General features: G+C 43.8%; 1 protein-coding gene across 1 annotated transcript; it reads left to right on the top strand.

Annotated features, from left to right (window-relative positions):
* Positions 1–431: 431 nt before the first annotated feature.
* On the top strand, positions 432–13493 carry SLC2A10 (solute carrier family 2 member 10). The gene is made up of 6 exons (XM_089660504.1): positions 432–551; positions 3102–3150; positions 4864–6210; positions 9055–9177; positions 9295–9430; positions 12673–13493. Exons 2-6 carry the CDS (start codon positions 3147–3149, stop codon positions 12788–12790), a joined length of 1728 nt encoding a protein of 575 aa, XP_089516630.1. The 5' UTR covers positions 432–551; positions 3102–3146; the 3' UTR covers positions 12791–13493.
* Positions 13494–14467: the final 974 nt, after the last annotated feature.

Raw genomic sequence — 14467 nt, 5'->3', positions numbered from 1 at the left:
TACTGCTGGTAGGGCAGAGGACAGGGGTTACTGTTGGCAGAACTTCTCCCATCCCTGCATTGGGGGTGCACCTAATATCTGGGGTGACATAGTCCACCCCAGCACTCCCCCAGATCCAGCCATGATTTTCAGGTGGAAAGGAATGGCATGCATGGTTCCTATAGTTACGTACAAAAACATGCAATTTAAAAACCATAAAAAATAAACAGCGACATAGACACAGGATCTGACCGCGCTGTTTGGGGCAGCGAATATAAACTTCAGACAAGTTTGCACTGCAGGTGTGAATGAAGGGGAAGCACACATCCCCAGCAGGAATGTGGCTGAGGGGCCATTAGTGCAGCCTATGATCAGCTGAAGTTTTGCCGCTCATACAGCTGCCATCACACTCCCAGCACACCAGGGAGGAGAAGGTTTTATTTCCCCCTTCCCTGCCACGTCCTCCCAACTTCCTGAAGCAAAGATCCTCCTCCAGCCTGATCCTGACACTGTGTGGGAATGTGCCAGCCACCGAATGCACCTCACCTGTGTTTACCATGCAGATCTTCCAGGTAACGGCCAAAACCTCACAATTCATTTTGTCTGGCTGCAATCACAACTTCTGAATAGGAAAAGGGATTCCATGTGCTGTACCACTTTATTACTAGTTCATGGGAAAAATCTGATACAATTGTATCTTTTTTTTTTTTTTTTCATTACTAAATGTCAAAATTTAACACCGCCGCGGGGCTCATATTACTAAATGATGTGAAAATTTCAGACTGTTGTATCAATTTTATTAGTTTGTGCGAAAATTTCATACAATGGGATCCCTCTTTTGTCTGTTTTGTAAAAGTTTGAGAATATTTATGCTGTCTTATTATTGCATGTACAAGGATGATTGCAAATCCTGCTACTCTATGGAGGGAAAAAAGGGAAACAAAAGAAAAAGAAATAATGTGATTTAAAGCATCTGCCTGAGCTTTGTGTCCTATGTATCCATATATATTGTGGTGTTCGTGTGTAGATGAAGATAAAAGTGGGCAGATTTGTTTGAGATGTGTGTACTAACCAGGGGCGGACTGACCATTTGGAAACTTGGGCACTGCCCGAGGGCCTGGGGTCAGTAGGGGGCCCCATGAGATGCCCCTGGTACCTTTTTTCATAGGCTTTTTTTGAGTTTGGGCAAGGACCCCATGATCACCTATTTCCTGGGGGCCCCATGAATTGTCAGTCCGCCCCTGGTACTAACAATGACAAATACGTCCTACTGGACCTCCCTCCTCTACTATATTAAGAAAGGCTACGATTTGCCCAACCTATTATCTTTCTGTATCTGGAGCCCTGGAATATACAGACCTATGTGATTAGGCCCTGACGGAAGCAACCGATCTCATCCTGTTTGCTGCTGTGTGACAACTGCTGCATCCAGCAGAGCCTTCTCACACAGGTGCTATGATTCCCTTTAACACACCCATGGGAGCAAATCCAGCAAACTGCATACAGACATACAAAGAGGTTGATTTACTAACCACTTGCCCTCCAGAGGATTTACCCCCCCAATTTTTTGCATTACGGTGCTGCATTACTTGACAATTGCATGGTCGTGCAATACTGCACCCAAATGAAATTTATGTCCCTTTCCCCCCCCCCATAAATTGAGCTTTGTTTTGGTGGTATTTGATCGCCTGTGTATTATTATTTTTTTTTGTTCTTTACACTATAAAAACAAAAAAACCCATCAATTTTGAAAAAAAAAACAATATTTTTGACTTTTTGCTATATAACATGTCCAGTAAAAAATCAAATTTAGTCATAAATTTCGGCCAAAATGTTTTCTGCTCCATGTCTTTGCTAGAAAAAAAAATCCCAATTCGTGCAAATTAATTGGTTTACGTGATAGTTATATGGTTTGTTTTTTTTTTTGTTTGTTTTTTTTTACTAGTGGCAGCGATCAGAGACTTTTATAGCGGGACTGCAGCAGACATTCTGACACTGGGGGGGAACTGACTTGGTGTCACTGACCTCCCCACTGATACCAATACAGTGATCAGTGTTAATAAAAAGCACTGACACTGTACTAAGGAAACTGGGCAGCGGAACTGCGGCGGTCATTCTGACACTGGGGGGGAACTGACTTGGTGTCACTGACCTCCCCAGTGACACCAATACAGTGATCAGTGTAAATAAAAAGCACTGACACTGTACTAATGACACTGGGCAGGATTTTCACCCCGTTGCGTTTTTTGGAAAGGGTCAGGGACTTTTTTGAATGCAAAATGTTGCATTTTGGTTCTATAGACTAGAATGGGAAATGCTGCAGAAAAGCATGTATTGCGTATTGTCATGTTTTTGATGCATTTTGCGTTTAAAGTTTTCCTAGCAACAAGAAAAAAAAAAAATGTACTGCAGAAACGAATCAGAAGCAACCTGCATGGGTGTGAACCTAGACTAAGGGGAAATCCCTTAGAATGGGTGTCCCCATTGGAGGATCTCACTTGCTGTTCCTGTGTGATCACAATACCATTTCCTGCCGCTTTCTACACCTGGAGTCTCCATCACCATTAAAGCAGAATGGAGGAATCTCCCCAACAGGGATACAAGACCGCAAAAAAAAAAAAAAGAAAAAGTCCAGCTTCCCTGATCACCCCCCGCCAATGAAAACATTTTGGCTTTAGATATATTTCAAGGAATGAACAAGAAGGACCATTAATCAGCATTTTAAAAAGGTACAAGTTTCTCATCAGCTAGATATCTTTCTAAAGCCTAGTACAAAGGATCGGAAAAGCATACAAAAAAAAAAACTACCACTTTCACAGCGATCGTACATACGCAGCTTTCGTCCGAAATTATTCGAAGGGACGATCACGAAAAATTTTCTTGTACGATACTAGATCGTACGATTTTCATTTCATCAGTACAGTTTTCATCCAAAAATACAATACAAATGGATGACATCACTTCCCAATTTTTATTCTGTCCCACAAGATTTGTTGTAACTTTAGTAACCTGTTCACTAGATAGGAGACCAGCATGCAGAATAACGAAAAACACACAATCGTTATTTTCTTCCTGTCTTATAATACCCCATTTATTGATTTTCTTTTATGTTTGTTTTCCAGTGACATGTAAAATGAGAAGAATCTGGAAGTGAGCGACACTTCACTATGGGTGAGGCACTTTTCGGCAACAGCAATTTGCTTTATTGTTCTAGTCTTATTATTTTAATTAACATGACAGTCATTTTACAGGTAGCTTAAGAATGTGTTTCAAAGCGATTATATCATCGACGTATCTGCTATGAAAAGTATGTAGGACACACATCTCATTACTGACACATACAACTAACAAGTACAACGCCTGAACTTATGCCAACAGCTTACTAGAACATCATCTACAGCAGTGGCCTCCAAACTGCGGCCCTTTGCTTGCTTTTATATGGTCCTTGGGACCCTGTTCTTCTCACTGCTATGCGGCACCATTCCTCCCAATGATATGGCACCACTGCTCCCACTGACCCCTAGCGATGGGGCACCATTCCTCCCACTGACCCCTAGCGATGGGGCACCCCTCCTCCCACTGACCCCTAGCGATGGGGCACCATTCCTCCCACTGACCCCTAGCGATGGGGGCACCATTCCTCCCACTGACCCCTAGCGATGGGGCACCATTCCTCCCACTGACCCCTAGCGATGGGGCACCATTCCTCCCACTGACCCCTAGCGATGGGGCACCACTCCCGCCACTGACCCCCAGCGATGGGGCACCACTCCCGCCACTGACCCCCAGCGATGGGGCACCACTCCCGCCACTGACCCCCAGCGATGGGGCACCACTCCCGCCACTGACCCCCAGCGATGGGGCACCACTCCCGCCACTGACCCCCAGCGATGGGGCACCACTCCCGCCACTGACCCCCAGCGATGGGGCAATATTCTTCCTCCCCCTCCTACTGACCACAGGTGCTATGCGATATTAACTTCCACTGACAACGAAGCCTGAGACATTGTTTAATCACACTGATGCTGGGGCATCATCTGGGGAGAGTCCCAGATAAACATAGGTGGAAATAAAATCACGCTTACCATCTATCCTCCAGATAAGGGGTCTCCAGACTGCAGGATGGATGTGGCCCTTTGGTTGACTTTATCTGGCTTTTGTGGCATTTGTCTTCGCTCTGACACAAGAGATGGGGGAACTAATTCTCCCATCAATACCAATGATGGGGCACTATTCCTCCCACCGAAACCAATGATGGGGGCTGGGGCACGAATCCTTCCACCGACACCAATGGTGGGGCACGAATCCTCCCACCGACACCAATGGTGGGGCACGAATCCTCCCACCGACACCAATGGTGGGGCACTATTCCGACCATTATTACCAATGTTAGTCTGAAAAAAGAAAACTGGCCCTTTATTTAGAAAATTTCCCTGATCTTAGAGGGTCCCTGATTAACAAACGGTGGAAAGAAAATCCCCCTAACTATCTATCAGCCATATTATGGCCTTCTACTGAATCCCCTTGTTGGGACTGAGACTTAGGACAGAGATGACATCTTCCAGGTGAAGGGTCTCCCCTTTCTTCCCCAAACTTAAGTTACAGTTTGTGTTCCCCACATGGTGTCACCACATGATTGCAGCACAATTGTTTTATACCATGCAAAATCGGAATATATGCATATATACATGAGTAACCCGTTCTACCTCCTTGTTGATATTTATTTTTACTGAATGACACAAGCCCTCCATCCTGGGGGATTGGTGCAACCAAGTGCATTGCTCTAAAATTTTGGTAATTTAATAGTCAAATCTATATCTGAAAATCCGAATGTGATGGAGTGAATTTTAGACCTTTATACACATTTTTGTTTTTTTCCCCCAGGCCTCCGACCAGTTACTCTCCTATTATCCGCCACAGTCTCCTTGTTGGGTGGACTGATATTTGGGTACGAACTAGGAATTATTTCTGGAGCTTTACTTCAACTGAGAAAAGATTTTCAGCTCACCTGTTTCCAGCAAGAGGCGCTGGTGAGCGCAGTTTTAATTGGCGCCCTTTTTGCATCGCTCGTAGGAGGAGTCCTCATTGACCGATCTGGACGGCGGACATCTATACTGGCCAGCAATGTGGTGGTGTTGGTGGGGAGCATAGTTTTAATATTTTCGAGATCCTTTTGGTCTTTGGTGGTCGGACGCATCACTATTGGCTTTGCCATATCCATATCCTCCATGGCATGCTGCATATATGTTTCAGAAATTGTCAAGGCGCATCAGAGAGGAACACTTGTGTCTCTTTATGAAACCGGGATTACACTTGGAATTTTACTTTCCTATGGCATGAATTACTTCTTATCTGGTGCACACTTGGGGTGGAAGTACATGTTTGGGTTGGCAATTTCGCCAGCTATCGTACAGTTCGTCAGCATTCTGTTTCTTCCATCCAGGCCCCCGAATGTAAACATTTTAGACCAAGAATCTCCAAATGGTCTCATTCCTCTACATGATCTTAATGAAGCTGAAGACATCAAGTCCACCTCCTCCAGTAGAGATTACTCTTTCCTTGACCTCTTTCGTTCAAAGGACAACATGCGGACAAGGACGTTTCTAGGTCTAGGGCTAGTTCTGTTCCAACAACTAACCGGCCAACCAAATGTACTTTATTATGCGTCAACCATATTTCAGTCTGTGGGTTACCAAAGCAACTCTTCAGCGGTCTTGGCTTCTGTAGGTCTTGGTGTTGTAAAGGTCCTCTCGACGTTGGTTGCCATGGGTTGTGCCGACAAAGCAGGACGGAGAGTCTTGCTTCTCATTGGATGTACCATGATGACCATCTCGTTGACCGGGATTGGGATTGCGAGTTTCACCATCAATCTGGACACTCAAAAGGGCTGTGAATCCCCCAAACCATTAAATTCAACCTTGGACCGCTCAAACTCTTCCATTAAAGTAGAATCCCTTGGTGACATCACTGCTTCCTTTGAAGCGCAGCACAGCGTCCCAGTGACAAGGATGCAGGGATCCACCACACTGCTCGTCTCCAAGAATGCAACATGGTCGCCTCTTCAGTCTTCTGCATTGATGACATATTCATCTCGCTCCAGCAGTGAGCCGGAGAAATACCCAGAATCCCGTACTAGAGACCAGACACTCTCCAGTCAAGCTGGGTTGACCTGGATTACTCTTTTGAGTTTAATGGCATTCGTAAGTGCTTTTTCTATTGGATTTGGACCAAGTAAGTGTGGAGCAAATAAGTACTTAAGGTTTAAGGTACTTTTGTGGGCTGACGGGGTTTGGCATAGAGCAAAAAATAAAACTTAAGCAAATACATTTTAAGAAAGAGAGTTGTGGCTTGACTGTGAATGGAGATATGTTGAATTAATATACAAGGGTTTGGCTCGATTTCTGCAGGCCACGGGTTTACCAAACCTGTAGCGAGAGGCCTACGTAGGCAGCCATTGTTACCCGCCTTGTGAAAATGCATTGCCTGCTCTCGAATTCTGATCCTTGTCTGACTTGGATTGTTTAAAAAGCCCTTAACCCCAACATATGAAATTGGTCACAAAAAGGTTCCTGCTCTACTACTTGAGTGCGAGAAAGTGTAAAGTCGCATCACAGTCACACTGCATGAACAGAACTTTTCTATTAGCAAAAAAAAAATTCACCGCTAAAAGGCAACCTGCAGAGATATTATATATATACATACATACATACATACATACATACATACATACATACATACTGCAAGGTGGTATCTGCACGCACAGCCACAGGGAGCATCGACCTTCATAACTCCGTGTGCCAGAAGACAACGTCCTGTGTACATCGGGAGCTGTGCAACTGGTGCTTTTCTTTCTTTTATTTTATTAATTTTTTAAAATTATCTTTATTCAGATTTTACATTTTTCCTTTTTTGGTTACCACGCCTGCTATTTCCTCACGGATAGCGAGTTAGAACAAAAAGCAAACGTGAAATTCTGAGTGAAACTGGGCAAATCGCTGGATCTCTGCGATGTTGTTCAAACCGAGACCTTTGCGCTGGATCTTCATCTTCGGGAAGAGGGCATTTTCAGAGGTTCAGCTCCTTTTTTTTTTTTTTTTTTTTTTTTGAAGGTCTTCATGATCTCTCGTTGTCTTCCAGTGATGTTCTCCAAGCTCTTGAAGTACGAGTGCCGCTCAAAGGACCTCGAACGACTCATTGCAGCATCACCGTAAACTTGACGAATCATGTCAAATGTCTCTTTGGCAGATTTGCCCAGTTTCACGCAGAACTTCACATTCGCTCTTTGGTCCAACTCGCTGTCCATGATGAAATGGCAGACATGGTAAGGCATGTGGTCAAAATAGCACCAGATGCGCATCTCCTGATGTACACAGGACGATGTCTTTTGGAACACTGACTTATGAAGGTCGGTGCTCCCTGTGAGTTTGCGTGTATCCTAGTGCTGCCATCTGTTGACGTGTTCTCAAAACTTTTTGAAACGTGTGTGTGTGTGTGTGTGTGTGTGTGTGTGTGTGTGTGTGTGTGTGTGTGTGTGTGTGTGTGTGTGTGTGTGTGTGTGTGTGTGTGTGTGTGTGTGTGTGTGTGTGTGTGTGTGTTGAAAATGGTAGATATTTTGTTCTCCATATCTGTGTGATTTGTATGGTGGCCTAAAATTATTTTATTATACATTCTTGCAATCTAAAGCTGGCCATATAATAGTAGTTTTTTGAATGAGCATGGGGTACATTCCATGACTTGATTATTATTATTATTATACAGTATTTACTTGATGAACGTTGTTAGATAGTACTTTGTTTGCTTTTTAACATTCAAAGTTAAAAACCGCATACATTCGTTCTTTCAAGAACAATATTTCCATTCTGTTACTTTGAATTTTCTTGTCCCTGTGGAACACGATCATTGATTCAACCCCACCAACAATTAGAAACGTCAACGAACATTCTTAAAATTAAAAATGTCCAACAAATTTCTACTAGTGTATGGCCAGCTTAGGAAAAACCCCCAATAAGAGTCATTGAAGAAATCCAATATCCTCCGCTCCCTTTAGCCAAGTATATCTTATGGGACCTTACCAAGCAAAGTGGTTTGCCTCATATACATGTATAGGCTACGTTCAGACCTATGCAGGTTATGTTTGATACGTTTCTACATTGCATTTTGCGTTTTATTTGCACTTGCGTTTTTGACGCGTTTTTGTTTCTTTTTTTTTTTCTTGTTGCTAGGCAGATTTTAAATGCAATACGTATCAAAAACGTGGTAAAAATGCATAAATAACGCAACATAAGCTTTTCTGCAGCATTCCCATTGAAGTCTATAGAACCAAAAAGACAACGTTTTGCGCTCAAAGTCCCTGACCCTTTCCAAAAAACGCACTAGGTGAAAACGCGCAGATGTGAACGTGTCCCATAGGAAATCATGTTAAATTAACTGTACTGCGCTGCAGAAAACGCTTAGGTGTGAACCTAGGGTTCATCTTTCTTGAAGGATGTTCTGACTCTTATTTGCATTTTTGAATACTAATATTACTTAAAGAGAATTTCCTGCAAAATGCAAATGTGCAATTACTAAGGGAATGTGTCCATTTCCGGTCTATGGGCTGCCTACTGTACAAATGTTGGTGGTTTTTTTTGTTTCATATTTACGTCCTTCAAGAGTAGTATTCCCTTTTTTTTTTTTTTTAGTGTATCTACATCCTTCAAAAGTAATATTCCTTTTTTCTTTTTTATATATCTACATCCTTCAAGATTAGTATTCTTTTTTTCTTTTTTTTTATATATCTACATCCTTCAATAGTAATATTCCTTTTTTCTTTTTTATATATCTACATCCTTCAAGATTAGTATTCTTTTTTTCTTTTTTTTTTTATATATCTACATCCTTCAATAGTAGTATTCCTTTTTTCTTTTTTATATATCTACATCCTTCAAAAGAAAAAAGGAATACTACTATTGAAAGATGTAATTTCATCATTATTATTATTATTTCTACATCCTTCAATAGCAGTATTTCTTTTTGTTATATATATCTACATCCTTCAATAGTAGTATTTCTTTCTTTTTTTCTTCTCTCCTCCAGTGACTTGGCTGGTCCTCAGTGAGATCTACCCTGCAGAAATACGAGGCAGGGCATTTGCCTTCTGTAACAGCCTAAACTGGGCAGCCAACCTGCTGATCACGTTGACATTTCTCAATGTCATTGGTAAGAAACCCATTGGGGGACATTTTTAAAAAGCGGTGTGCAAGGGACATTTGCACTAAGTGTGCGCACAAGCTGCAGAATGTGTAATTACTATTCCTTTTCTCTTTTTCTATACAGAATCTATAGGTCTTTCTTGGACCTTCCTCCTGTATGGTTTGATGGGAGTGTTTGCAATAATATTTATTTACTACTGCATTCCGGAAACAAAAGGACGTTCTCTGGAAGAGATTGACAAAGAATTCTCTGATAAAAGGTATTTGATGCTTGTAACCAGGGGTGGACTGACTACGCATGGGGCCCCCGGGCAATAGGGGATCATGGGGCCCCTGTGTCCTTGCCCAAACTAAAAAAAAAAAAGCCTATGAAAAAGGTACCAGGGGCATCTCATGGGGCCCCCTACTGACCCCGGGCCCTCGGGTAGTGCCCGAGTTTCCAAACGGTCAGTCCGCCCCTGGTCGTACTGGTTATTTTTCAGTTGTCTTTCGATATCTATGTGTGAATGAGTGCTGCAGTCAGGTTTTTTGCCTTCATTTAATTTGATTAGTTTGCCAAGCGCAACTTTTTATCAATATAATAATCTATATTTGGATCCATCTAGTGGTGTTTCCATTACTGGGGTACTTCAGGAAAGTACTGCTTTATGACCCTTGGATGGAGCTGACTATTATAGGAAAGACACATTACAGGAATCATTCACTGCGGCTGCACATGCTCAGGCATTTACACAGAAATTGTTTCGCCCCCTTTGCATCTCTGCGATTTATTTATTATTATTTTTTCTTGAATCGTTTTAATTGTTCAATTTTGCATGTGGCACCAGAAGGGTTAATGTGACTTGGGTCAGCATTTGGGTCCCTTCTGCTTTGCCATGTCACGGTGGGTAAAACCAAACAATGGAGCCTAGGATCTGCGTCTGATTATCTCGATCCTCAGAACAATTAAATGTTAGATTTGCAGAGTACTTTGCGTTCCGTTTCATTTTTCCCTCCCTTTTGTTTCATTTCAACCTCATCACTGGAATATGCAGAGGTGAACCGCACTTAATTCAAACGCCGCCGTCGGTTTCACGTGGGGTCCCGGATGATTGCTGCATGAAGACTTCTAATAGACTTTCTGGTTTTTACTGCTCTCAAATCCAGAGAGATTATGGTTACTTCACTCCCCTTTTTTCAAGGCCTTAAATCCCCTCCCTCAGATCTTTTTCAGTTTTTTTTTTTTTTTTTTTTTTCCACTGTTTCTTGGTTTGGGTATTTGATGGCAGATGAGAGGCCGACCACATATGCCTGCAGCTGATTGGCTTAGGGGCAGCCATGGAAAATATCTGTTAGACTCAAGGGCTTACGGGGTTTGGCAAGGCAGTGAAGCCATCTGGAGAGCGAGCTCTGGCCTCCATCTTGTACATGGCAATGGCTTCAGCTGCCTCCGTTTCACCCTTGTTTCTTCAGCTGTTGTATGGCTTCCAATAACTCCATGCCCTTTTGTCGAGGCCCTCTCGCTGGCAATGATCAGCTTTGGTGCTTCCAAATTCAATGGTTTGAAAAAAAATAAAATAAAATAAATAAAGCCAACACCTAACTTTCTGAAAGTCATCGCAGCAACCATTCTTGTACTGAACACTGTTAGCTACCTGTCCTGTAGTCACCCCTACAGGCATTGCGGTCAGCCATTTCCCAGCCTCAAATGGCTGAGAACATAGAGCTATAGGATGTTAATAGCATACACTATATTGCTAAAAGTATTGGCCCCGCCCTCCCAATCACTGGATTCAGGTGCTCCAATCCCCTCCATGGACACAGGTGTATACAATCAAGCCCCTAGACATGCAGACTGCTTCTACAAACATTGGTGAATGGGTCGCTCTCAGGAGCTCAGTGACTCCAAGCGTGGTCCCGTGATAGGTGGCCACCTGGGCAATAAGTCCATCCATGACATTTCCTGGCTACTAAATATATAAATAAATATATATATATATATATATATATATATATATTTTTTTTTTTTTCCACGCTCAACTGTTAGTGGGATTATAACAAAGCGGAAGCAACTGGGAACAACAGCCACTCAGCCACCAAGTGGTAGGCCACGTCACATGACAGGGCGGGGTCAGCGTATGCTGAAGCGCACAGTGCGCAGAAGTCACCAATTGTCTGCAGAGTCAATAGCTAAAGACCTCCAAACTTGGTGTGGCCTTCAGATGAGCCCAACAACAGTGCGTAGAGAGCTTCATGGAATGGGTTTCCATGGCCGAGCAGCTGCATCCAAGCCTTCTATCACCAAATGCAATGCAAAGCGGCAGATGCAGTGGTGTAAAGCATGCCACCACTGGACTCTAGAGCAGGGGAGATGTGTTCTCTGGAGGGACCAATCATGCTTCTCTGTCTGGCAATCCGATAGACGTGTCTGGGTTTGGCGGTGGCCAGGAGAACAGTACTTGCCTGACTGCATTGTGCCAAGTGTAAAGTTTGGTGGGGGGGGGTTATGGTGTGGGGTTCTTTTTCAGGGGTTGGGCTTGGCCCCCTAGTTCCAGTGAAGGGAACTCTTAAGGTGACATTTTGGATAATTTCACACTCCCAAATTTGTGGGAAGAGTTTGGGGATGGCCCCTTCCTGTTCCAACATGACTGCACACCAGTGCACAAAGCAAGGTCCATAAAGACATGGAGGAGCCAGTTTGGGGTGGAGGAACTTGACTGTCCTGCACAGAGTCCTGACCTCAACCCCATAGAACACCTTTGGGATGAATTAGAGTGGAGACTGTAAGCCAGGCCTCCTCCCCTGACATCAATGCCTGACCTGACAAATGTGCTTCTGGAAGAATGGTCCAACCTTCCCATAGACACCCTCCTAAACCTTGTGGACGGCCTTCCCAGAAGAGTTGAAGCTGTTATAGCTGCAAAGGGCGGGGCAGACTCCATATTGAACCCTACGGACTAAGACTGGGGGGCCATTAAAGGTCATGTGCGTGGAAAGGGCAGGGCCAACTCAATATTGAACCCTACGGACTAAGACTTGGGGGCCCAATACTTTGGGCAAAATAGTGTATATTCTCAAACACCACAGGCGCTATGGCATATTAAAGCTACACTAATTTTTTAAATCCGACTTTGGTGATTGGCAATTATTGCTTCAGGGTTTCTTAACAAAAAAAAAAAGACTTTACGATATGACTCTAATAGTAGAGAGAATAGGGATTCTTCTTCCTTCCTTTTTTTTTTTTTTTTTTTTTTTTTTTATAGAAACAAAAATGGTTTCCCCAATTGCTGAAAGAACTCATGGGGTACGAATCTGGTTTTTAAGAAAGACAAGAATTTTGCTTCTCATTTCACATTTTGTCCACCCAAACCCAGGTCAGCCAAGAGACAAGGATGCTTCAGCTTTCGTAGATCTGTGGACGAAAAAAAAAGTGCCCCTTTTAATAGAATGATCCCCACCAAATTCCATATTGGAACCCCAGGAAGCGTTCATGAAATTAACAGTTTTTTGGTTTGTTTTTCAGGTTCCTCTCGGGCAGACCGGTATGTAGTAATTGTTGTGGGGAACTCGTCTATAGCCCTCGGTACCAAAGAATGGGACAGTCGACCACCTCTGATTCCAGCTCCTCCAGCTGCTCCTGATCATCCTCTGAAGGTCGTTGGCGAGGAATGCCCTTTCATCTCTGCGATAAAACTGTGACCGAGAAGAGGACCTCAGAAGCGTCCTGAAGGCACAGGCGTTTACTTACTAAAACGGGCAAAATCTGGAGCAGCTCTGCATAGAAACCAATCGGCTTCCAGGTTTTATTGTCAAAGCTTCATTCAACCAGCTGAAGTAAGAAGCTGATTGGCTCCCATGTTCAGCCGCAGCAGATTCTGAGAGCTCTGGTTCTAGTAAATCTACTCCACAGTGCTTAAATATCTTCTACCCTCTATGCTGCTGTTGACAAATTGGGCATTTTGAGACTTGCCAACCTCATGGTGCTCCATTGTGGGCAATTCTTGGCAAGCTGTTGAGAGCAAATCATTGATGTTAAGATGTTGTGTTCTGCAAGGTGCTCCTCCGGGCCAATAGGTGGGTATCCATACCCCCATGACTTCATACCCCCATGACTTCATACCCCCATGACTTCATACCCCCATGACTTCATACATACAACCCTATCTTACAACAAAAGGTGTAAGAACTAATATGAATGGCCTTGAGGGGAATCTGAAAGAATGCCCCAGGCTCTCTGAATGTTTAGGAAATGTAATGCCTCATGGGACCAAAAGGGATGATTTGGGGATCTTGCATATTTTGTTTTTAAATGTATTTAATGCAATAAATTTTGTTTCTACTGCACTAAGGCTGCAAGCCAAAGAATTCTACTGAGAGCTTTTTTTATTTTTAAAGTCACAAAAAGGGTATGTACGGCTTAAAGTGTTACTAGACTCACAACAGTACAATCAGGCTGTAGATGCAGTAAAGAATGCTGGTTATCTGGAACCTAAAGGGTTAATGGTCTGCAATGTGTAAAAAGGCTGTTTGACCCTGTCTCCTCTGATCCTCCCCTTCTTCTACTGTCCCCAACCCATCTGATGCTAAACAAAGCCTTGGGGTCAAGCTGCACATGCTCAGTTTGGTGTCTATTGTTAGAGTTTTTTGTGTTTTTTTTTTTTTTTTTTTTTCCCCTTGGGAGAGTGCCGATAGGCCCTGTGCTGATCACATGCACTGTCCAGACAGAGGTTCAGGGGTCCTGCAGCCTCATAGGATGTCGGGTGAATGAAAATTCCTCCTAAAAGCTTTTATCCAGTGCTCAGCTGCACACGGATAGAAGCCACAAGACTGCTATATACTGCTGATGAGAAAATGTATTTAGCAGTTTATATTTACTAAAATAATTGAATTACCATGTTCTGTGCACTGTGGGAGACCAGATATAGTGAATGCGGGGTCTGGGGAGAGCGGATTATAGTGAATGTGGGGACTCCGGATCTAGTGTATGTGGGGGAGAGCAGATATAGTGAACGCGGGGTCCACGGGGAGAGCGGATATAGTGAACGCGGGGTCCACGGGGAGAGCGGATATAGTGAACGGGGGGTCCGGGGAGAACGGATATACTGAACACGGGGAGAGCGGATGTAGCGAACGCGGGGTCCGGGGAGAGCGGATGTAGCGAACGCGGGGTCCGGGGAGAGCGGATGTAGCGAACGCGGGGTCCGGGGAGAGCGGATGTAGCGAACGCGGGGTCCGGGGAGAGCGGATGTAGCGAACGCGGGGTCCGGGGAGAGCGGATGTAGCGAACGCGGGGTCCGGGGAGAGCGGATGTAGCGAAC

Source organism: Staurois parvus, unplaced genomic scaffold (assembly GCF_062004578.1).
Source record: "Staurois parvus isolate SC_StPar_1 unplaced genomic scaffold, SC_StPar_1.0 ptg001251l, whole genome shotgun sequence".
In the NCBI taxonomy this organism is placed as follows: Eukaryota; Metazoa; Chordata; class Amphibia; order Anura; family Ranidae; genus Staurois; species Staurois parvus.
This window is presented reverse-complemented; position numbering and strand designations above follow the sequence as displayed.